A 25000-nucleotide genomic window follows, 5' to 3' on the forward strand; every position below is an offset into this window, starting at 1 on the left:
GGCACGATAGAGAGAGAGAGGGGGGGGAGATAGACAGACTGACAGATAAATAGATAGATAGACAGAAAGATAGACAGACAGACAGACAGATAGATAGATAGATAGATAGATAGATATTTAGATAGACAGAAAGATAGAAAGATAGATAAAGAGAGAGAGAAAGAAAGAATGAAAGATAGATAGAGAGAGAGAGAGAGAAAGAAAGAATGAAAGAGAGAAAGAGAGAAGGAAAGGTAGACAGATAGACAGAGAGAAGGAAATATAGATATATATATATATATATATATATATATATATATATATATATATATATATATATATATATATATATATATATATAGAGAGAGAGAGAGAGAGGGAGAGAGAGAGAGAGAGAGAGAGAGAGAGAGGGAATAGATAGATAGGTAAATAGAGGATAAAAAGCACAGAGAGAGAGAGAGACAGAGGGCCGGACGAGAGGGGTCAAAAGCACACACACATACACATACACACACAGAGGGGGGGGGGGGCAGGAAGCAGAGGGAGGAGTCGAGCGAATGGAAAGCAAACATTCATGGCGAGTATGTCTGCTGTTTTTGAATATATGGAGAAACGAACAGACGGGCGAAAGTATAACGGAATACATGCTTACAGCTTCAAACACGCACACAAACAAACAGGCAGACACCAACACACAAACATATACATACATATATACATACATACATACATATATACATGCACACATATACAAATACACACACAAAAAAGTATTATAGTATGCAGAACTATATAAATAAATTGATAAACACATACACAATCATGTGCACATGGCATAGCCATACATATGTACGTATCTACACACAAACAAACAGACGGATGAATAAAAGACGATATCTATTGACTCGCACACAAATGCTTCAGAAAGCATCATCACATTTCACGTTGCGATAAAAAGTAGTCCTACTTTTATTGCAATAAAAAGTAGGCCTCGTTTCATCACCATCTCCTTCGTCATGCCGAGGGCTGGCAACCATATTTTATTTCTTTTTTACTTTGACTAAACATCTCTGTGTGACACATGTGGCGCTCGAGCTTGATGGAGAGAAATAAAAGCCTTTTCTGAGAAGCGTTGCAAGGTCTTCCACGGCCAACTCAGACTCCGTAATAAAGCTGCTTATTGTAAACAATCTCCCTCTTGCCTCGGGCCTTCCTGCTCGCCTCTTAGTCTCGAAATCTTGCAACATGCAATCCTCGCTGTTGCAGAAGATGCGATCGGAATTGATCCTGCAATCTAAGACGAAGCTGGAGGGACGGAGATCGGGGTAAGGGGGGAGTGAGATGGAGAAGGAATAGGATATGGAGAGGGAGGGGGGAGCAAGGAGACAATACCCCCCCCCCCCCCCGCCGTACAATCCTAACGTGTCTCTCTGGGCTAAAGCCTCTTCCCTCTAAAGTAAAGAAAGGAAGAAATAATGACATTACTCTATAAGTAACGAGACCCTCCATGAAAGGGGGACGTCTGCTTTTCTGCTGTTTCCTTGGAGCTCTTCGGAACAAATAATAAAAAAGGTGGGATTAGCGAAATATGGAAGGGAAAATACATAGATAAGTTATACATACAGACGCGTATATATGCACGTGTGTATATATGTATGTTGAATGGTAAAACACTCTTCATTGTTGATACTATGATAGAAAAACCCACAGTGCAAATACTAGATGTAATACAAATGAGACTACAGTTTCGAAATCCACCTGGACGCCGATAGTCTCCTTGCTTCCAACATCCTCTGTCTTCTCCCTTATGCCGGCCACCCTACGCAGAGTCCGCCCGAACCTCTGACCTGACCTGACCTCCCTTTGCTTCCGTTCGTCTGTCCTCACCTGCCCCTCTTTACCGTGTGCCTTCAGACCTGAAAATGGAATCCAGGTGGATTTCGAAACTCGGTGAAGGTCCTCGATCGTGCCTCCTACCTGCAGAAGGCCCGGGACCTGTTAGATGACGCCTCTACTTATGTCCCCCTGACCAGCGACCTATGCGAACGCATTGCTACTGCCTTCCACCCTCACCCGAAAGAATTTTCCGGAGGCGAATCTCTACCAGAGTTTCAAGGTCATCAACTCAAGCCTACATTCCTATGGGCTTCCTAAAAGCCATTAGCCGGCTGTGCCTCTGCGCCCAGTCATCTCCCGGGGATCTGTGACGCACCTTCTTGTGGCCTGGTCGGCGAAGTCACCTTCTTGGCACCTTCTCTCCTGCTCACATCAGCCACTCTCAGGACTTCATCTTCCGTGTCCGTGGTGCCTCGCCGGCGACCATGGTGAGCTTGGATGTCGACTCCTTGTTCACCAAGATCCCGCTTGATGATGTCCTCGCTTTCCTTCAGAGGAGGCTCCCCGCCGGGGATCTTCGTCTCCCTCTGCCGTCTTCCTCCTGTCGATTCGCCTGTGTGTGGAGTGTAATTCCTTTTCCTTTGAGGGTCGCTTCTACTCTCAGGCGTTCGTTGTTGCCATGGGCTCTCCCCTCTCTCCAGTCTTGGCTAACCTCTTCATGGAATTCGTCGAGTCTGAGCTTCCCCCTTCCATCTCCCTTCGTCCTTCGGTGTGGCTGAGGTATGTCGACGACGTCTTTGTTCTCTGGCTTCATGGCCCTGTCCTGTTCTCGGATTTCCTGATGCAGCTGAACTCTCTCTCCCTCCATCCGTTTCAAGGTGGAATCTGAGACTGACAAGCTCCCTTTCTTGGAAACCCTAGTTCATCGCTCTGCTGACCACTTCTTCTCCATATACAGGAAACATATGCATGGTGGTATGTAAATACAATATTTCTCGTACCGTCCTCTCCATGTAAAGAGAGGTGTTGCCATCTCTCTGTTCCTCGCGCCCTCCGCATCTGTGAACCCCCAGTACCTGGATGGAGAGTTCGGCTTCCTACGTCGTTCGTTCTCGAAACTGGGCTACCCTCGTCATGTTCTCGACGTCGCGTTATCCAAGGCGCGGCGTCCCTTCTACAACGACTCCTCGCGTAAAGAGACTCCTCCGTTCCCTTCTTCACTCTCTTAACTGCAGGCTGATCTTTCGCCAGGTAAACACTCCGTCGAAACCTGTTCCACACCAGTCCTCCCTCCACCTTGAAGGTGGGTACCTATGCTGTTCCTTGTGCCTCCTGTGATAAGCAGTACTTTAGCGAGACAGGCGCCAGTCTCACTAAGCGTCTGTATCAACATAAGTACACTGTATCCAGGGGACACAACAACAACGCCCTCTTTTGTCATCAGTGGGACACAGGCAATCAGATGGACTGGTTAGCGGCGCGAATTGTCTCTACTTCCACTGATGTCCACACCCGCAGACTGGTGAAGTCCTCCTTAATAAAGCTGCTGCCTAATTTCAACTTGAACAGCGGCTTTTTTCCCACCGGTAGCCTCCTCGCTTTCACATCCTCAATCTTTTCCCTTATTCCACCCTGCGCATAGTCCGCCATCCTGCGACATGACCTGACCCCCTTCGTTTCAATCGTTTGTCCTCACCTGTCCCGTATTACCTCTCCTCTCTCTCTTTTATGCCCCCTCCTCTTCCTTTCCTCTTCAGACCTGAAGATGGAGTCCAGGTGGCTCCCCCTTGAGTGCCGTCATGGCTTGCTTGTTCATGGAGACGCTGGAGAGGGATAACTACAGGGATATAATCGGCAGACATTCAACATGGCTTCGCTACGTAGATGACGTCCTCGTCATTGTCCCCAGGAGGTCGTGCTTGCAACATACGCTAATGCGGTTCAACTCCGTTCACGAGAAAATCCAGTTCACCGTGGAGGAGGAGGAGAATCAGAAACTACCTTTCCTGGACACTGATCCATCGGGGTGACGATGGCCTACGTTTCTCTGTATACAGAAAGCCTACAAATAAAGATGATTATATCCATTACTACTCCGCCCACAGCAACAAAACAAAATCTGGTGTTGTGATTGGCTTCTTCCTCAGAGCACTGAGGATCTGCAGCCCTGAGTTTCTCGAGGATGAGGTTGCCTATATAATTAGTTCTTTCATGAAACACAAGTATCCCAGAGGCTTCCTGCTAAACCTCAGAAAGAAGGCGGAGAGCATACCTGTAAGAGCAGACCCCGCACCCTCTTCTAGTAATGTTCTCATATTACCGTCATGCAACATTTCCCAGGCGATCAGCAGATACTATGGCAAGGCAGTGAGAATCGCCAGCACATCCGGGGAAAAGATACATGACATAATACGTGACAGAAAGCAGCCCGAAAGCAACCTTGTAGTGTTGTATATCGCATACCCTGCAGCGGTTGCGATACAGCATACTTTGGGGAAACAGGCCGTGGTTTCAGCACCAGGATCAGCGAACATCGAGCTGACATCCGTCACCACAGGACTTCCAATGCCATGGTGGTACATGTAGATGGAGCTGGACATCTACCGAACTGGAAGGAAGCAGAAATAGTCCATAGAGGACTGAACAAACTAAAAAGAAAAATTATGGAAGCAGCATACATCGCGACGGAGAATAATGTCAACACGGCATCAGGCAGGTTCAAATTATCCAAGGTCACGGCAACAATTCTACGAGCAACGAATAGGAGGTCACAGTCACGCCTGATATATATTTTCTATGTAATTTCTCTGATGTATGTATTTCTGACGAAGACGCAATCGAAACCGGTCAAATACATCTTTGTATTGTGAAGTATTCATTCTCATTCATACCTTTTCTTCTCTCTCCTCTCTCCTCCTCTCTCTCTCTCTCCTCTTATATATATAATAATATATATATATATATATATAGTAATAATATATATAAATATATATATATATATATCTAAATATATAATATATATATAATATATTATATATAATATATAATATATATAATATATAATGTAAAAAATAATAAATATATAATATTTTAATAAATAATATAATTATATTAATAATATTATATATATAGATATAATTAAATAAATAATATATATAAATTTTATATATAATATCTATATAATAAAATATATAAATTATTATATATATAATAATATATATATATATAATATTATATATAGATAATATATATAATATAAAATAAAATATATATATAATATATTATTATATATATAATATAATTAATATATATATTATATATATTATATATATATTTTATATATAATATATATATATATTATATTAAATATTAATATATATATATATATATTTTAATATATAAATATAATATATATATATTTTATCTAATATATATATATATATATTTTATATATATATTATATATATATATATTAATAATATATATATATATATATATATATATATAATTTAATATATAATAATAATTATCTAAAATTAAAAATAATAAAAATATATATTAAAATAAAAATAATGATATATTAATATATTCTTCTTTAATCTGTTACTTTTTGTTCTCTAAATTGTTTTTCCTTCTTGCCCTTTCCAACCTTAAGCTTCCCTTCTCCGCCTTTTTCCCCCTCCCCTCCCCCTCTCCGCCCATTTTCCTCCCCCCACCTTATGCCTCCTGCCCCCCCCACGCCCCAGGGCCTCCCACCCCTCCCTTGGCCCCTGCCGCTCGTGTCTCGTGAAGGGGGGAGGGGGAGGGGGACGGGAAAGAAGAAAGAGAAGGGGAAGGGGTAGAGGAAGAGGAGGAGGAGGAGGGGGGAGGAGGAGGGAGAGGAGGAGAAGGAGGAGGAGGGGGAAGGGGAAAGGGAAGGGGAGGGGAACGAGAGAGGAAGGAGAAGGGGAAGGGGAAGAGGAGGGGAAGGGGAGAGGGAAGGGGAGGGAGGGGAAGGGGAGGGAGGGGAAGGGGAGAGGGTGAGGGGGAGAAGGACGGGGGGTAAGAATTACGACTCTGAATCCTCTCCTCCGAGTTTAATATCAAAACTTTAATTACGATATGACCCGCCATTACGAGAAAGTTCGTCGTGTAGGAAAAAAAGGAGCGGAAAATAAGCGAGACTCATAAACCATCCATCAGCTGGGAATTGCGCCAAGTTGTGGTAGATTGGCAGAAAGTCCGCCAAGATTCCGATTTAAAAGTCGCGCCATTCGAAGCCCTCATAAGACAAAGCCCCGAGGACCGCGAGCATAAGTTTTTGCGGAGTTAATGGGTGGGGACGGGCCCCCTATTTACGTTCATTTTCGTTCAAGTTGCGTCAGATTTTTATTTTATTTTGAAAGTTTCCCGAAAGGGGGGAGGGATGTTTTCGCGATATATAAAGGCGATGGGTTATAAAAAGCAAGGGAGACAAAAATGTTATTGAAAGTTTTCCGGGAGTGTTTCAACGATATATAAAGAGAAGTCACTGCCAGCAGAGCAATACGAAAAAAAATTATTGTCTAGCCACGTAGAACCATCAGCAAAAGTGTCGTTGGACATTTATGCGATCAAATATGCGCGGCGGCCGGTCATGCATACTCGAAAACGCCGCTGGAAAATCGGTTAGAGAGACCTGGCACAATCTTTTCTTCTTTCTCTTGCAGCAATTGTCAATGACTCTTCAATAAAACAGTACTGCAAATAGAAGTAACAGATAATAATATAATGAAAGCTATGATTTGAATGAACAGACAAAAAAGTAATACACAGATCAAATCAAGAGAAAAAATAATAAAAAGAGGAAGAAAAGGTAAATAGAAAAGGAAAGAAGAAACAGCTACATAAAAAAACAAAAGTGCCATGTCTGCAGCTGAGAGAAAACAACCGAAAAGATGAAATGTTAAAATAACGACAAATAATAATGATGATAATGATAAAAGTAATGAAAACAAGAGAAAGAGGAGGGATGAGTGACCGGGACGACCGAAGAGAAATCGCCGGCCACAGAGCAGCGCGGCGCCGGCATCCCTCAAAATCCGCGGCGCAGGGCGTCGAAAACACGGCGGCTGACGCGTCAGCGGTGACTATGGCAACGGCCACGGGGAGGATGGCACCGCCCAGGCAACGACTCCGCGTGGCAGATCCGGCGATGTACCCAGTGCGTGAGGGCCGCGCCAGGCCGGTGGAGGTGACAGCCACCTGAAGGCAGAGGGGCAGGTGAACCTCCTGACGAGAGGCAGCCGAGGCGCTTGCTGACCCGCGTTCAAATCCCGCTCTGCCAGTGGATGGCAGCCATTCCTTAATTTACAAGCAGCCTATCACATCAAACCATATTATCATTAGAGACAGCAGACACCCCCCCCCCCCTCATGGCTACGGCAGACAGCAGTTATTCCAACGCCTGACGCAGCCATGCGCACCACTGTGTCTGACTCTCCGGTTGGCTGCGGCCGTCCTGACGCAGCCGCGCCTGCACTCCAGATTATCCTCAGCGCGAGGCTCGGAGAGAAAAGAGGGAGGGCGCGAGCGCCGCCTCGGGGCCCTTCCGTCATCAGCGAGATGGAGGCGCCGCGGCCGCCGTCGGGCGCCCTAATGGCTTTCCCGATATATCGCCTTATCGACCGCCGGCCGCCTCTTGAAACGGATTGTGCGAGCGATTTCCTTGTCTCGCAGACGTAATAATCTACGGGAAATTAGAAGAGCCCGGCTGCCATTTTTGAAATTGCATCGGGCCGCGTAATCCTCGCGGGCCCTGGGGCTCCCGCAGGCAACGCTGACGCGGGCGCCCGGGCTGGCGCTCCGTCGCCGGCGGGTGGTGCTCCGCGGAGCCAGATTTGCTTGTCATCTGTGGATTTGGTGGCGCCGTTATGTTTATTGTCACAGAGAGAGAAGAGAGGGAGAGAGAGAAAAGAGAAAAGGGGGGGGGAAAAAGGAAGAGAGAGAGAAGAGAGAGAGAAGAGAGAGAGGGGGGGGGAGGAGAAAAAGAGGGGAAAAAGGGGGGAAGGGGGAAAAGGAGAGGGGAAAGGGGGGGAAAAGGGGAGAGGGGGGAGAGAGGAGAGGGGAAAAAGGGGAAAAAGGGGAAAAGGAGAGAAAGGGGGGGGAGGGGGGGAAAAGGAGGGGGAAGAGGAGGGAGGAGGAGAGAGAGAGGAGAGGGGGAAAGGGGAGAGAGGGAGAGAGAAGGGAGGGGAAAAAGGGAGAGAGAGAGAAAAAGGGAGGAGAGGAGAGAAGAGAGAGAGGGGGAGAGAGGGAAGGGAGAGAGAGAGGGAGAGAAAGGGGAAGAGAGAGGGGATAAAAGGAAAGGAGAGGGGGAGGAGAAGGAGAGGAGAAGGAAGGGGGAAAAAGAGAAGGGAGGGGGGAAAGAGGGGGAAAGAGAGCGAGAAGGGGGGGAAAAAAAGGGGAAAAAAAGAGAGAAAAGAGAGAGGGGGAAAAAAGGGAGGGGGAAAGAGGGAAGGGAGGGGGAAAGAGAAGGGGGAGGGGAAAAGGGGAAGGGAGAGAAAGGAGGGAGAGGGAAGGAAGGAGAAGGAGAGGGAGAGGGGAGGGGGAGGAGGAGAGGAAAAAAAGAGAGAGAGGAGAGAGGAGGGAGGAGGGGGGGAGGGAGGGGGGAAAGGGGGGGGAAAAGGAGAGAGGGGGAGGGGAGAGAGAGGAGAGAGAGGAAGAGAAAAGGAGAAAAAGGGGGGGGGAAAAAGGGAGAAAAAGGAAGAAAAAAGGAGAGAAGGGAGAGAGAGAAAAGGGGAAAAGGGAGGGAGAGAGAGGAGGGGGAGGGGGGGAGAAAAGGGGGGGGGGGGGGGGGGGGGGGGGGGGGGGGGGGGGGGGGGGGGGGGGGGGGGGGAGAGGAGGGGGGAGGGGGGGGGGGAGGTTGGGAGGGGGAGGGGAAAACGGGGGAAAAGGGAAGGAGAGGGGGAAGGAGAGGGGGAAGAGGAGAGAGAGGAGAGGGAGGGGAGAGGGAGGAGAGAGAGGAAGGAGAGAGAGGAAAGAAAAAGGAGGGGAGAGAGAGGAGAGGAGGGGAGGGGAAGAGAGAGGGGAGGGGAGAGAGGGCGGGGAAAAGGAGGGGAGAGGAGAGAAAAGGGGGAGGAAGAGAGGGGAGGGGGGAAAAGGGGAGAGGAGAGAGGAGAGAGAAAAGAGGAGAGAGGGGAAAGGAGAGAGAGAGAGAGGAAGAGAAGAGAAAAGAGAGAGAGAGGAGGAGAGAGAAGAGAGAGAAAAGGAGAAAGGGGAGAGGAGAGAGAGGGGAGAGAGGGGAGAGGAGGTTTGGAGGGGGAGAGGAGAGAGAGGAGAGAGGGAAGAGGGGAGAGGAGGGAAAGAGGAGAGAGAGGAAGGGGAGAAGAGAGAGATGAGGGGAAAAGAGGAGAGAGAGAGAGGAGAGAGAGGAGAGAGAGGAGAGAGAGAGGAGGAAAAGAGAGAGAGAGAGAGAGAGAGAGAGAGGGGGAGAGAGAGAGAGGAGGAGAGAGAGGGGAGGAGAGAGAGGAGAGAGAGGGGAGAGAAAAGGAGAGCAAAGAGGAGAGAGAGGGAGAGAAAAGAGAGAGAGAGAAGGAAAAGAGAGAGAGAAAAAGACAAAAAATGGACCCTCAAAGCCTTTTTGGGGAAGGGGCTATGCACGCGTTTGGGAAAACCTATTGCACAAAATTTCCCTCCCCTCGTAAAAAACCCCCTAACCAATGCTGTGGGTATTTTCCTTTGTCTGTAGGTTTCATACAAGGAAAAAAATTTCCCCCAAAGAAAATTTTCAAAAAACCCCGAACCAGGTCTGAGCCGGCGCGCGCGGGGGGGGGGGCGAGCGACCCAAAACAAAAGCCCGCCGGGACGCCCGGAACGCCCCACCGGTTTGGTCTTTACGACTGCGCCCCTTTTCCCACCCCTGGTTCCCCCGCCCTCCCCCCCCCCGGGCCTTTCCCCAAAGTGGGCGCTCCGTCCCGATTCCCACCTGGTCGCCACGCTGCACATGTAGGAACAAACTGGGTTTACCTTGTGGCTGCGGCGAGGGCGGCTGGGAAGGGCGAGCCTCTGCCGAAGGTCTGCAGCTGGAGCACGGGTGTTGCGTTTCACGGAATTGTCCCCGAGATCGTATCAGTTTCATCAAGAAATCCTGTTCACCGGAATATCTGGGGAAAATCGGGAACACAAGTAGCAGTGTAAACGAGCTCCACTTCTGGAACGAGGAGTGAGCAGTGGGACGGCGGAACTGGCGAATTTGCCGGTAGGTGGCTGTGCATGCGCTAGTGTAGAGGTGACGAGTATTTATAATAAAAACTGGTGCTTATTTTATAAGTAAAAACATTTCATTAAAAGGAAATGAACATTTAATTTCCCTAAAAATTTTTTTTTTTTTTTTTTGGGGGCATAGGGAGTATAGGATATGATACATAATTATGTTTCATATTTTTGATAAAATATGATATATTATGTTTTATATAGCCATCCACACCCCCGCCGCGGGACTCTCCCCCCTTTTTAGTCTCTCCGCCCTTGGGATTGGTCCGGGGTGGTTTTTTCCCGGGTTTAGGAGGGAGCCATCCGGCGGCCGCCCCTTTCCCCAGGGTCTGGGGGGCCTTCTTTCCGGGGGGTGGGTAAGGCCCCTGGCCCCCCTTTCACCCGCGGAAATGAGGGGGGGGGGAAAAGGGGCCTTTTTTTTTAAATTTGGCCCAAGCCTGCCAGAGGGCCCGTCCCTTTAGAACTCAGAAGCGGCCGGAAACGAAGTTTCCAATCAGTCACTTCTGGGAAACAGAATAATAGTCAAAGTTTCTTTTTTCTTCTCTTTTTTTCTACTGACTTTCGCAGCACCGTCGGGAAATTTTTAACCTCAGGTGTTCGGTTTTAAAAGGTGGGGGGGGAATCCGTAACCCGGGTCTTTGCCCAAATTTTGGGAAAAAACGGATAACGAGGAAACCGTAATGAAAAGGGGCAGCCGGCGTCGCAAAGCTCTCCCGGAATGCCCCCCCGGCGTGCACCTGGCGGGGGGGGGGGGGGGGCGAGGGTGAATGGCTTGGGGGGGGGAAGCCTTGGTTCTTGCGCCCGGGGACTGCTGACCGGCGCGTGGCTTTCCCCGCAGCCTTCGCTTCGGATTCCCCGGCCTGCGCTCGATGGGGCTCTGCCTTATCGCGAGGTTCTTCTGACTGGGCGATGTGTGAATCTGCTCCACACATGTTATATAACAAATGCTAAAACTGGAGAAATCACTTCATTCGTTACGGGTAGTTCTTCAGGGGCAGGTGCAGGGCCACATCAAGAACACCGGTCGAAGTGGCCATGGCCCTTCTGGAGCCACGCCTCCAATTTTCTCTTTTCCTGAAACACAAGACGAATCACGCAAATAAAGCTTGATTTTGGAAGCAGGCGATTCTTTGCTCTCTCGCCCTCTGCCTTCCTCTCTTGACGTTCGCCTCAAGTCTCGTTGTCTTGTTCCATATTAGATCAGCTGCCAAAGAAACGGCTGTTGCAGGCATACTTAAGAGAAAAGCGACAGAGACACTGATCCCCCTCGATGCCTTCGCACTGCGCCCTCATCTTCCGCAAACTGTAAGAAAGAATCTCGTCTCGGCTAGAATCACCGAATCCTTCCAAAATTTCCAAAATATTCGCAAAAAATACTAACGACTTCCAAATTTTACGGGAAAAACATCACCTAAAAACATCATCTTCCTCTCTTCATTTCTGACTCTTTTCTATCTGTCTAGCTTTCTATAGCTTGCTCTCTTTTTCTCCTGCTCTCTCTCTGTTTTTATTCCTTGATCGCTTTCTCTTTCCCCTCTTCTCTTCCTTCTTTCTCTCCCTCCCTCCCTCCCCCTCTCTCTCCTCTCTTTCTTTCTTGTTCTGCCTCCTTCCCAATCCCCTCCCCCCCCCTCTCCCTCCTTGCCTCTCCTACTCAGCGGGCAATCACGAAATGCAAGCAGTAACTCGGATATTTATGAAAAACACTCACAGTTCGAGAGAGTCTTTAATTTCTTTAGTGTATATATAAGAAAAATCCTGTAACTTAATTTTGTTTGTATTCTCGTCTTTACCATTTTCCCTTCTTTCGTGTACATAACGCTGAAAAAGCAACATATGTGTACGTTCGTCTCTTGAATAAAGTGATCACCCTCCGTTTTCTTTCGGGAACAAAAGCGAAAAATGGTGCTTGTTGACGGAGGCCCAAACGCAACAAATATTCATCCAAAGTTGGCCTTCGAGACAAACACAAGCGAGGCCAAGACGCGGGAGGAAAAGCTCTTCTGAATAAATCGATTTGGCCGAAGAATGCCAGTCCTTTAGAGAATAAAAAAAAGTGATGTGAGGCCCGTTTCCTAAAATTATCCGAAGAAAAAAATATTTTAGGTCTGTTTTCCTTATCTTGAGATTGCTTTATTAATGTTGAGGAATTAAATGTTTTAGAGAAAGAAAAAATAAGACTTTGAAATGTATGTTTTTTTTGGGCGGCAGCAGTGACGACGACAGTGGCTTGGTAGCAACTGCAAAATATCACACCAGAAAAATAATGCTGTCAGTCAACGAAAAACAAACCGAATGCCATATTGCATCCGCACCTGGATCCGGGTCAGCAGCAAAGCCACTCCTTTGACCCGGGCGTCGCCTCCCACTCCGGCAGGAACTCTGCTGCCGGAATCCGCTGACAAGCCAACAAGGCAGTAAAACAGTGACGGTCATGTGACTTCTTTATGGAGACAACGAGTTGTATTGAAGACACAGCTGATAACCAGCACTACCAGCAAAGGAGTAAGAATAAAAATGATAATGATAATGTTAATAATACTGTCAGTAATATTGATAAAAAAGAAGAAAACGAAAAAAGAAAGAAATGAAAACGATGGAAGAAGAAAAAGAAGAGAAAAGAGAAGAAAAAGACGAGAAAGAGAGAAAGAGCAAGACCCCACACCTGGGCGCCCCTCTCGCCCGCCGGTTCCGTGGCGCCTGTTGAGGCGCGTCGGGGCGCCGGCGAGCACCAGATCGCGCCCATGAATAATGCGCAGCGTGAATGCCAGCGTGGAATATTGATACTTTGAGGCCAATCAGAGTGAAGCGTAAACACGGCCTCTCGCCTCGCCTTGCTTTGCTCTCGCCTCAGAGTCCTCGCCGCTTCGTCACGCCGCGGGGCCTTCGGCGGCCGCCGGGCGGGCGACGCGCGCATGGCGTGGTCGTCGCTCGTGGTCGTGGCTGCTGCGGTACTGTCGCTGTCGTCGACGTCGTTGTTGACTCGCTCTCCCTCCGCTGCATTTTAATTGCGAGGATTCGCGCTCGTGCCTCGGTAATGAGTGCCGCCAAGTGGCACCCATTGTCGTGTTAATTAACAGTCTGGTTAACCCGTCACTGCCACAGCTCGGGGCACAGGGGACGCGCAGTGCCAGGCGTACGCGCGCGCGCGCGCGCTCGACTGAACCTCCCTGCTTATGACGGAAGAGGTAATGAGACGGGGATGGGGGGGACAGGGAGGAAGAAGGTGGAAGAGGGAGAAAGCCGGACGAATGGGAGAAGGGAATAATAAATGAAAGAAGGATAAGTGAGCGACATGGAAGCGAAAGGCAGGCTAAACGGAGTTGGAAGGGAGGAGGGGGAGGGGGAGGGAAGGACCCGAGAGAAAGAAAGGGCAGGGGCGGGGCTGAGGGAAGAGGGGGAGGGGAAAGGGGGAGGGGGAAGAGTGAAAGGGAAGAGGGGAAAGCGACAACATGACCCTACTTTTCCTTTTCCTCCAATAACGCGCCCGAGATGACTGCAGGGATGACACCCTTGCACCAACATTACCCTTGCACCAACATTACCCTTGCACCAACAGCGCTGTCGCCAACAACAGCAAACGACAGCGGCCCCGCACCGGCAAGAGAGTCGCCGGACGGAATCGACCGAAATCAATCTCCTTCCCGCCCTGTTATCGTCAGTCTCGCAACTGCAAATCCCCGTTGCAAAACGAGCGTCCGGATGGCGCGTTCGAAAGGATCAAACGTCGGAGCGAGTGACGAGCAAACGAACGCGGCCTCACTTCATCTCGCGTCGACGTTGCACCATTAAACATTGCAGCGTGCAATTGGCGTTTCTGCAATGGAAAACACGCGGGTGATCGCCGGTCCTCAGTTGCACTAAGCTGCAATTAACGAGTATGGCCGGCGGGATAGGGAGCTTTATGCCTCGCTGTCTTTCTCGCTCTCTTTCTCTTTCTCTCTCTTTCTCTCGCTCTCTTTCTTTCTCTCGCTCTCTCGCTCTTTTTCTCTTTCTCTCTTTCTCTCTCCCCCCCCCTCCTCTCTCTCTCTCTCTTTCTCCCCCCCTCCTCTCTCTCCTATTTTCCTCCCTCCCTCTCTCCCTCTCTCTCCTTCCTCTTCCTCTTCGTCTTTCGTCGCTTTCTCTCGCCCACTCTCTTCCCTTCTCTCCCTCCTCTCATATAACAACATACTCATGCCTTTTCTATATTCCTCTTCTCCGCCTGATTCTCTTTGCCTCCTTTCTCTTTTTTTCTCTTCCTCCAACCTTCTCTACTGTCTGTCTCTTTATCACTATGTCCCGTTTCCATTCCTTTTTCCCAATTCCCTCTTTCTCCTCTTCCTTCATCCCTTCCCTCTTTCTCTCTTCCTTCATCCCTTCCCTCTTTCTCTCTTCCTTCATCCCTCCCTCTTTCTCTCCTTCCTCTTTCTAGCCACATACATTCCCTTTACGGCCGAATGCAATCACTCAGCCGCTTAATTCTGTGTAATCCCTCTCTTTCTTCATCTATCCAATCCTCTTCTCTTATTGAAGAAGTTAATCATGACCAAAAGAAACCACCGCTCTTGGAGGGGAGGAAATGTCTTTTCGAAACTTAAGTGTCTCGTCTTATTGAATGAAGTAATCGCATAAAAACGTCATGGAGAAAAACGCCCCGTTATTGTACATGCAGCTACGCAAAAGTCTTGGACCAGTTTGTTGGCATTGCCATTTTATGCCGTGCTGTCAATGAATCCTTTTTTTCAGTCTATGATAATATGTTTGTTTTTGTTTGTTATTCATGCACTGCATTGGCGACGATTTCGCTAACGTTATGCGGATGAAAATATGGAAATAGATGATTCGTATGAAAAAATGCTTAGTGTAAGCAAAACCATTGAATTCAAATTGTCGCAAAGTAAGTAGAGGAAAAGAGGGCAGGAGTGTCGAGTTTACTAAAACCAAATAAAGGCTGAATTATAACTTTTCTGTATCACAACAAACAATGTCCAGGATCTGCCGCACCGTGTCTCGGTTGATGATCATGACTCATTTCAGCCTTTCATCTTTTCTGGTTCCGTGGCCTTAGATGAAGCTGGTTCTTCTGTCCCTGTGTCTGTATTTCGTGATACTGGTGCTTCACACAGTGTCATTTTGAAGGAGGCAGTTCCTTTTCTGGAAAATGCATACACTGGGAAGTACGTAGTAGTGGAAGGTTTTGGAGGGTGCGTTACAGTGCCCTTATGTAAGTTGTATCTATGGACGGATTTGGTGAGTGGATCTGTTGTAGTTGGTGTTCATGACTCATTGCCTATTAAAGGAGTATCATTTCTAATGGGGAATGATATTGCGGGGATTAGAGTTCTGCCTGATCCCGTTGTTTGCCCATCCCCAGTTGCTTATGATCCTGCTGTAGATGTTGCAAGAAATAATCCAGAACTTTTTCCAGCATGTGCTGTAACGATAAGCCAGGCGAAGAAGTTGCCAAGGCTTTCTGCTGGAGATGTTGGACAGGATGATCTTGGTCTGGATTGTCTGTTTGGGGATAATGAAGCTGCTGTTGAGGTAAATAGTGATGAAGCTGCTGTTGAGGTAAATAGTGATGAAGCTGCTGTGAGTAAATATGATGAACTGTGGGTAAATAGTTAAGTTGTGAGGTACTATAAAGTTGTGAGGTAATAGTGAGAAGCTCAGTAAATCTGAGAATCCTTGAGCACATAGGATGAAGCCTGTGAAGGTCAAATTAGTCATGAAGCTGGTTAGCGTAAATACTGGAACGTGTGAGGAAATATAGAACACCTGAGTAAAAGATGATTTGTGGAAAATGAACGTTTAATGGGTACCAAACGTAGGATGTTACTGGCTCAGACTTGCGAATCCTAATGGTACGAATGGCCATGTCGAAGTCAGAGATTCAGTCATTGCCATCTGGGTATTATCTAAATACTGGGATACTGATGAGGAAATATAGACCACCTGAAGTACCAGCAACTGATTCGTGGAATGAAGTTTTTCAATTGGTGGTACCAACTTGCTATCGATCTAAAGTTATCAGTTTGGCTCACGACTTGGGTGGAGGGCACTTGGGTATCAAGAAGACACTCGATAAAGTCCTCAGATACTTCTATTGGCCAGGTGTAAAGTCAGATGTGACGAGGTACTGCAGAACTTGTGACATATGTCAAAGGGTTGGTAAACCTAACCAAGTTATTCCACCTGCACCTCTTAAGCCTATTCCTGCATTTGAGGAACCGTTTTCAAAGGTAATCATTGATTGTGTTGGACCTCTTCCCAAAACAAAGAATGGAAATAGGTTTTTGTTTACTCTAATGTGTGCTAGTACTAAATATCCTGAGGCAATCCCTTTAAAACGAGCTACATCTCGTACTATCGTCCTAGTCTTGATCAAATTTTTTACACAATATGGTATGCCACGTGTATTACAGTCAGATCGGGGAAGCAATGTTTGGTCGGTAATGTTTCAGGAAGCAGTGATATTATTACACATTAAGCAGTATAGTGCCACAGCTTATCGGCCACAGACGCAAGGTGCCCTTGAAAGGTACCATCAGACACTTAAAAGTATGCTCACGAAGTATTGTCAGGAAACGGGCAATGAATGGGATCTAGGAGTGCCTTTAATGCTATATGCTATAAGATGTACTAAGCAGGAGAGCCTAGGGTTTTCACCATACGAATTGCTTTTTGGGAGAGACATCCGCAGACCCATGAAATAGTTGTATGAAAGCTGGATAGGTATGGAAAATTCAGTCTCTCTAAGTGATTATGTGGAAAAAATGAAAACCAGGTTGCAACACCTTCAAAAATTTGCTCATAAGAATCTAGAAAGTGCACAGTGGTCAATGAAGGAAATGTATGACAGAAAGGCAGAACGAGAATTTGCTGTCGGGGAAAAAGTGCTACTGTTTTTACCTGTTAGAAAACAACCACTAACTGCTAAATATCAGGGACCTTTCAAAGTGCTGGAGAAAATTAATGACATTAATTATATAATTGCTACTCCAGGTCGCAGGAAAAAGAAAAAGGTAGTTCACATCAACCTCCTTGAGAAATATCCTTCACGCAGACCAGATGCTGTGACTGCTTTGTGTGTGATCTCCGGTCCTGAGGAGCGGGGAGATACTACCATTTCATATGAGATGGAAAGTGAATTTGCTGTAGGCGATGTTGGATTCAAATTGCAAAACAGCGACGACTTATAAAATCCAGCCTCTAAATTTTCTCATTTACCCTACGAACGGCAACAAAATATCTTGTGTGTACTCCAGGAATTTAGTGATGTTCTTGGAGATGTGCCGCGACAGACGCACCTGGTGACTCATGACGTGAAGCTGGTAGACGGGGCTATCCCTGTCAAGCAAGCACCTTATAGAATGTCTCCTTATAAAGCAAGAATTATGGAAGAGGAGGTAAGCTTTCTGCTCAAAAATGGTCTTGCTGAAATTGGTGAGAGCGAGTGGGCATCACCCTGTGCACTCGTGCCAAAATCTAAGGGTTGGAGAATGGTGACAGACTATAGAAGGGTCAATGAGCTCACAAGAGGGGATTATTATCCTTTACCTAGAATATTGGATATAATAGATTCCATTACTGTACTCGATTTACTGAAGGGCTATTATCAGGTACCCTTGTCACCTGAAGCGAGGCAGATAACAGCATTTGTGACACCTAATGGGCTTTATAATTACTGTGTGCTTCCTTTTGGCTTAAAGAATGCGCCTAGCTCATTTCAGCGACTGACGTGTTCAATAATAAGTGGACTCAAAGGGGTAAAGGTATCCATTGATGACCTTGTAGTTTATAGCAGTAAATGGGAAGACCATGTGTCAACATTGCGATCCCTCTTTGAACGCCTGCAAGATGCCGGGCTCACTGTTAATTAGTGATGAGTGAGTTTGCACAAGCTAAGGTGAGGTATCTCGGCCACGAGGTTGGAGGAGGAGTGGTTGCTCCAGTTAAAGCCAAGGTAGAAGCTATCAATGAGTTACCTGTACCTAAGAATAAAAGAGCAGTTCAAAGATTCATTGGTATGGCTGGGGACTATCGTAGGTTTTGCCCGAACTTTGCTGACGTAGCCAAAACCCTTAACAGATCTTTTGAGTCCTAAGAAAGAATTTAAATGGACGGTTGAATGTCAGGAGTCTTTCAAGAAGTTAAAGAACTTTCTAACGTTGAACCTGTGTTGAGGTCTCCAGATTTTGATAAACCTTTTACCCTCCAGGTAGATGCTAGTGACGTGGCTGCAGGATCAGTTTTGCTGCAGGCAGGGAAAGACGGGGTTCTGCACCCAGTCTGCTACTCTTCTGCGAAGTTCAAGCCGCACCAAACGCACTACAGCGCGGTCGAGAAGGAGGCTGCCGCTCTTCTTATGGCTCTTGAAAAGTTCGAGGTGTATTTGAGCTGCACGCCATACGAGATCGAAGTCTTTAGTGATCACAACCCACTTCAGTTTGCGACGAAAATGAAAAAAAAACAAAGTCTTACGAGATGGTACTTGGCGCTGCAACCTTACAATCTAGTGATAAAGCACATCAAGGGTCGTAATAACATAATAGCGGATAGTCTCTCCAGACCAGGTTAATGACTATAAAACCCGATGGGTTTATCTTTGTGGTGGGGGTGTTACAGAGTCCTGAAATATACGGAACTCTGCTTTGCTAAAACAGTAAAGTTAACCTTGTAAATACGTTTTCCGAAGTATTCCCGTTTTCTAGTGATCAGCTGTTTTTGACAGTTCTGGGCATGGGCAGTGACTGCGGGATCGGTGGTGAGGTAAGGAGCTCTCTGCGGGTACTTGCGGAAAGGCTCTTCTAGGGCCTTATATATGTTAAATGTTTGTTAAAATATGATTTGTTCCAACTTGCATCCAAATAAGAAATTAACGCATAGTAAAAGGTACAGATTGTAAAAATATTAGATTATTTTGCCAGACGGCTGGTCCGGTAGACTGAAGCATTCTTTTATGTAATATTTTTTCCCCTATTTCACACTATTGTTATATTCATTAAACCTTTGTTATTGGTAACAGTTTATTATGAGTCCTTATTATTAGAAAGAACTTGATTTTACGAAGGATAATGCTCCGTGAACAAAGAGGAATGGAAGTGATGAAGAGACATGATAACGAGTGGTAAGCATATGAGCAGAAAGGAAATTTATTAGTGTATATTAACAACTCATACACCTAGATGTAACAGTGTGTGTGTGTGTGTGTGTGTGTGTGTGTGTGTGTGTGTGTGTGTGTGTGTGTACATATGTATATATATATATTATATAATATATATACATATATATATAAAATCATATATATATAAACTATAATATTTATATATATATTTATATTGTTGATTGTTGTGTGTGTGTGTGTTGTGTGTGTTGATGTGTGTGTGTTGTTTGTTTGTGATATGTATATATATATATATATATATAGTATACATACAACCACACACACACACACACACACACAACCACACACACACAACACACACACACACACATAACACACATATATAAATATATATATATATATTGTGTTATATATATATATAATATATATATGTGTGTGTGTGTGTGTGTGTGTGTGTGTGTGTGTGTGTGTGTGTGTGTGTGTGTGTGTGTGTGTGTGTATACATATCTATACACACCACATTGTATGCTTGTATGTCCACACAACGTATCTTTTCATATCAATTAACAATTCTGTCACACACCACCACACACACACACACACACACACACACACACACACACACACACACACACACACACACACACACACACACACACACACACACACACACATACACGTTCACGTGTGTATTATTATGCTAATGACAAATAGCTTTTGAGACATAGATAGATAGATACATACATACATAGAGATTTTTAAGGAATATAAATGAATTATTTAGCTATTCTATTTGTCACAATGGTTATTCTTATGTGTGGTGTGAAAGGCTGCCTGATTTTGCTTCTAAACTACCCCCTGTGTGCAAGGACCGAGCGGCGTTGCCCTTCACCGGCGGCGCGCGATTCGAACACGGGTCAGCAAGATCGCTTCCTTTGCCCCAAACAGCAGAGGAGAGACTTAAATGAGAGAAGAAACTACAGAGATAAATAGATGAGTAGAAAAGCCCCAGATAGACAGAGAGACAGAGTGATAGACAGATAAAGAGAGAGACAAAGAGAGAAAAACATTATTCTTCCGGACAACAAAACAGGTTTTTCTGCCTCCCGCTCCCCCTCGGCGCCTCGGGGACTGAAGCCATTACCTATTCCGCAAAAAGAGAAAAAAGAAAGAAAAAAAAAGAAATTTTTTATCTTTCAGAACAACTCTAATATTTGTTTTCTTTCTGTGTAAAAATCGAATTATATTGATAATATTTATTCAGTTTTGAAAGGAATTCTCGGTAAAGTAAAGATTATCGTTACGTATAATATACCATTAAATTTTAAATCAGATTGATGTTAGTCTAAACATTACTAGCTGGTTATAGTGCTATAAATAATGAATGTATGTATATATACATGTATACATTAGTACGTAGGTACACTCACACACACACACACACACACACACACACACACACACACACACACACACACACACACACACACACACACACACACACACACACACACACACATATGTGGGTATGTATATATATGCATGTATATATATATATATATATATATATATATATATAATATATATATATATATATATATATCTGTGTGTGTGTATGTGTGTGTGTGTGTGTGTGTGTGTGTGTGTGTGTGTGTGTGTGTGTGTGTGTGTGTGTGTGTGTGTGTCTATTGTGTGTGTGTGTGTGTGTGTGTGTGCATGCTTGGATATAGAAATAAATAGATAAGCGATAAAGTTCCATGAATAAAGGTAATGATGATGGAGTCAGCAAAGAAGACAGGAAAGAGAGCACCGAAGATTAAATATGAATAAAAAAATAGATGAAGAAAGACGGCAGTTAGCAATGAATAAAGAAAGACAACAGAAGAGGTAAAAGCAATGAAAGAGAGCGACTGAATTGACACGGGGGGGGGGGGGGCTTGACAGGTCCCCCTCCCCCTCCCACTCCCCTCGACATCCACGGAGGGAAAAGGAAAACAGACAAACACACAAACAACGATAGAAAAGGGCACAGATAAAGACGGACAAAAGAGACCAGAGCGACGGAAGGAGAGAGGGCCTCCTAGAGACGGCCTGGGAGCGGCAGCCATCGAGGAGGGGGAGGAAGAGGAGGAACAGCAGGAGGAGGAAGAGGAGGAGGAGGAGGAACAGCAGGAGGAGGAAGAGGAGGAGGAGGAGGAACAGCAGGAGGAGGAAGAGGAGGAGGAGGAACAGCAGGAGGAGGAAGAGGAGGAGGAGGAGAAGCAATTAGCCGCCAAGCGGAGGTGGGAGAAGGAAGACCTGATAAACGGCCGACTGGTAGGGAAGGCCGACGAAGAGGAGGAGAGAGAAGGAGGTTGATGTCTGGTGTTGATCAGTGATGGTGATGTGATGATGTGGTGGCATTCGTGATGAAGTGAAGACGCATTTGATGCTGCTGATGATGAGGCGGATGAAGATGATGCTGATGCTCGTGTTGGTGATGATGGCGATGAATTGATCAGGTTAAGTTGGCGATAAAGAAGCTGATGGTGCCGTTTAAGATGATGATAACGTCATCGACTGTCAGAATGTTATCATTTTGCTGAAGGAGCAACGTTAAAAAAATGTTACACTTTGGAAAATTCCGAACGAGCGATTAAGTTCACAAAGAAGCGAACAGAAAGAGAGACTTGGCGCACTTGAACAGCGGCGGTTTCGAAATCGAACGAGACGGCCGAAGGCGATCGCTCTCTGTTTCGAAAATTCTCCCCAACTTTTCAGCTGAATGCGCTCGGCTTAATAGCTGTTGTTTTTATTTGTTATGTTTTTGCCCAACGAAAAGAAATGGAAAATTTGAGCTTCCGTAGAAACCTAAATGTTAACCAGTTTACAGGAATAACCACATTTTGACGTGTTTTTGTATTGTCATTAGTATCAATATTGTTTTTGTTATTATTATCATTACTCTTATTATCATTATCATCAACATCATCACCATCCTGATGATATTAGTATCATCATTCATTCACATCATCATCATCATCATCATCTTTATCTTCAATATCATTATCTATGTCATTATTATTATAATCATTATCACTGATGAACTGCCATCAACATTTGCCTGCTTTATACTACTATCATTCGCATTTTTATAACTATCATCATTATTAGGATTGTCACTGATACATTCCTTTGCTATCACCTTCAGCATCCTTACTAGCACCACCATCGCTCTCGTTACTACAGCTATCATATGTTTTTCATCATTATTTTTACCTTTAGTTATCTATTGTTATTCGTTTTTACTCTCACTGATTAAGCTTTGCACTGCCGCTAGAATGTTCTTGCCTCGTCGGCCACTGTGAGCGGGAGCTTTGTCCTCGTTCCTTACAGCCTCCTCCGTTTTTTTACCCAAATCCTGCAAAGGTTTATGTTGCACAGTGAACTATAGGCATGAGAAGTGTCCGAAAGTGTCGTTATCGCTTAACCTTGCAAAGTTTCCTAAATAAATCCATCCTTATCTTTCTTTCTCTTCAAGTTTTCGAAAGAGCTCTTTCAGAGGAAACCCTTCCTGACGAATCACCAAATTGCCTTCCCTGCTTACCACCCGACCGCCAAGATACCGGACTTACTTCCCGCCGCTCGCTTGGTATCGCAGCCCTGCGACGGCCCTCCCCGCGGGGCTCCCCCCTTCCCCCCTTCCCCTCTCCCTGTCGTGAGGGCATTCCGGGCCGATAGCCCCCTCCCCCCTCTCCTATCCCCTCGCCTTCCCCCCCGTGCCTGTCCCTCCCTCCCCGCCCGCCCGCCCGCCCCGCCTCTCCCCGGGCGTGACGGCGACAAAGGGCCGAGCGGGGCGTGAAACCCTTCGACCTCCGAGGCAGGAAATTGAGCTGCGAGTCGACGCGCCCTTGGGGACGTCACCCCCTCCCCCCCGGGCTCCCTCCCCTCTCTCTCTCATTCTCTCTTCTCATTTACTACTCAATTTTCTATCCCTTTCCCTCCTCCCTCTCTTCCTCTTTTTCCTTCTTTCATGCCCCCTCTCTTTCTCTCCTCTCTGTCTCCCTTCTTCGTACGCTCCCCCCCCTCCGTCACTCCGTCATTCTCTCTTCTCTTTCTACTCCCCGCTAACGCCCACTCACGCAGAGAGAGATGTCACCCCCCCCCCCCTCTCTCTCTCTCTCTCTCTCTCTCTCTCTCTCTCTCTCTCTCTCTCTCTCTCTCTCTCTCTCTCTCTCTCTCTCTCTCTCTCTCTCTCTCTCTCTCTTACACCTCTCCTCTCCTCTCCTCTCCTCTCTCTCCTCACACTCTCCTCTCTCTCTCTCTCTCTCTCTCTCTCTCTCTCTCTCTCTCTCTCTCTCACACACACACACACAGACACAGGAGTGAGTTGCAATGGAACATACAATCTGTATTTGTGTGTCTATGATTGCCCAGACTAATGTGAGCGCACACACAGACACACACGCACACATACACGCGCGAATAGGGCCGCACACACTCAAATACAAATACAAATGCATTCGTACGATTATATTTACGTAGAACTCAGTCCGTCGCAGCGGCATGATTACAATGTCACGATCCTCCGGTGATGAAAATACTCGCGTGAGCTCGTAACAATGAACATTTCTGAAGCGACACTTGAGTCACAGGTGAGGGAGAGAGAGGGGGGGAGAAGGGAGGGAGAGGGAGAGGGAGGAAGAGGGAGAGGGAGGAAGAGGGAGAGGGAAAGAGAGAGATAGATAGATAGATAGAAGAAGAAGAAGATAGAGTAGATAGAGAGAGAGAGAGAGAGAGAGAGAGAGAGAGAGGGAGAGAGAGATGAGAGAGAGAGAGAATGAGAGAGAGGAGAGAGAGAGAGAGGAGAGGAGAGAGGAAGGAGATGGAGAGGGGAGAGAGAGGAGAGAGAGGAGGAACTGAGGGGGAGGGGAGAGAGAGGAGAGAGAGAGAGAGAGAGAGAGACTGAGAGAGAGGGAGAGAGAGGGAGAGAGAGGGGGGGGTGAGGGAGAGAAAGATGGAGAGTCGCAGGTGAGTGAGAGAGAGATATTGAGAAAGGGAGGGAGAGAGAGGGAGGAGGGAGGGAGACGAAGAGGGAGGGAGATGGAGAGGGAGAGGGACATGGAGAGATAAAGGGAGAGAGAGAGAGAAGAGAGAGAGAGAGAGAGAGAGAGAGAGAGAGAGAGAGAGAGAGAGAGAGAGAGAGAGAGAGAGAGAGAGAGAGAAAGAGTGAGTGGGAGAGGGTGAAGACGAAAAAGAAGCTACATCTATTCATCCATCAAAAAACTGGTCTTCATCAAAATCGTCACTGGTTTCTCCTTAGCGACGAAGAGAGTCTCCATCGAAATCTCCATCAGCATTTCCCCCGAAGAGCCGCCATCCTGAAGAAATACCGGAGCTCGATCACGACCCGCGCCACCCACCACAGTCTCCGTCAAAATCAAAAGTCTCGGTAGAAGTAGAATCTCTCTCGAGGTCTCCACTTCGAGCCCTCGGTTGCTAGGTCCGGGAAAGGAGACCTTGTAGGGAGGCAGGGAAGCAGGGAAGCAGGAAAGCAGGGAAGCAGGGAATCAGAGAAGCAAGGAAGCAGGGAAGCAGGGAATCAGAGAAGCAAGGAAGCAGGGAAGCAGGGAATCAGAGAAGCAAGGAAGCAGGGAATCAGAGAAGCAAGGAAGCAGGGAAGCAGGGACGGAGCGTGCACCACTGGCGGTCGAGGGCAAGTGAGGGAGGCCGTGAGTGTGTTTAAGAGGCAGAGAGTGAACAGCGGTTCGGTACTGTTTAGGGGAGGGAGAGAGGGGGGAGGGGGAGAGAGGGAGAGAGAGGAGAGGGGTGAGAGGAGAAGGAGGAGGGGGAGAGGGGAGAGGGGATAGGATG

The 25000-nt window shown here is 46.6% G+C and overlaps 2 protein-coding genes across 3 annotated transcripts in view; one reads left to right on the forward strand and one right to left on the reverse strand.

The window, feature by feature from the left end:
* The window catches only part of LOC119574931, an 81689-nt gene extending 71703 nt beyond the window's left edge, over positions 1–9986 (reverse strand). For both annotated transcript variants that reach the window (XM_037922218.1, XM_037922217.1), the window contains exon 1: positions 9799–9986. The gene's annotated coding sequence lies outside the window, so the exon portion shown is untranslated. The remainder of the gene's footprint in view (positions 1–9798) is intronic.
* Positions 9987–23748: 13762 nt separating this feature from the next.
* On the forward strand, positions 23749–24850 carry LOC119574910 (octapeptide-repeat protein T2-like). The gene is made up of 3 exons (XM_037922181.1): positions 23749–23781; positions 24450–24578; positions 24653–24850. The coding sequence occupies exons 1-3, from the start codon at positions 23749–23751 to the stop codon at positions 24848–24850; spliced, it is 360 nt and encodes a 119-aa protein (XP_037778109.1).
* The last annotated feature ends 150 nt before the right edge of the window (positions 24851–25000 follow it).

The sequence above is a fragment of the Penaeus monodon genome, chromosome 7, assembly GCF_015228065.2.
Source record: "Penaeus monodon isolate SGIC_2016 chromosome 7, NSTDA_Pmon_1, whole genome shotgun sequence".
Classification (NCBI taxonomy): Eukaryota; Metazoa; Arthropoda; class Malacostraca; order Decapoda; family Penaeidae; genus Penaeus; species Penaeus monodon.

What these genes read in the sequence shown, in the direction of transcription:
- LOC119574910 (XM_037922181.1), top strand. Translation starts at nt 23,749, where the DNA reads ATGAACATTTCTGAAGCGACACTTGAGTCACAG. An exon ending in AAGCGACACTTGAGTCACAG is followed by an intron (nt 23,782 to 24,449) that starts GTGAGGGAGAGA and finishes GTTTCTCCTTAG; the next exon opens with CGACGAAGAGAGTCTCCATC. An exon ending in CGTCAAAATCAAAAGTCTCG is followed by an intron (nt 24,579 to 24,652) that starts GTAGAAGTAGAA and finishes GAGACCTTGTAG; the next exon opens with GGAGGCAGGGAAGCAGGGAA.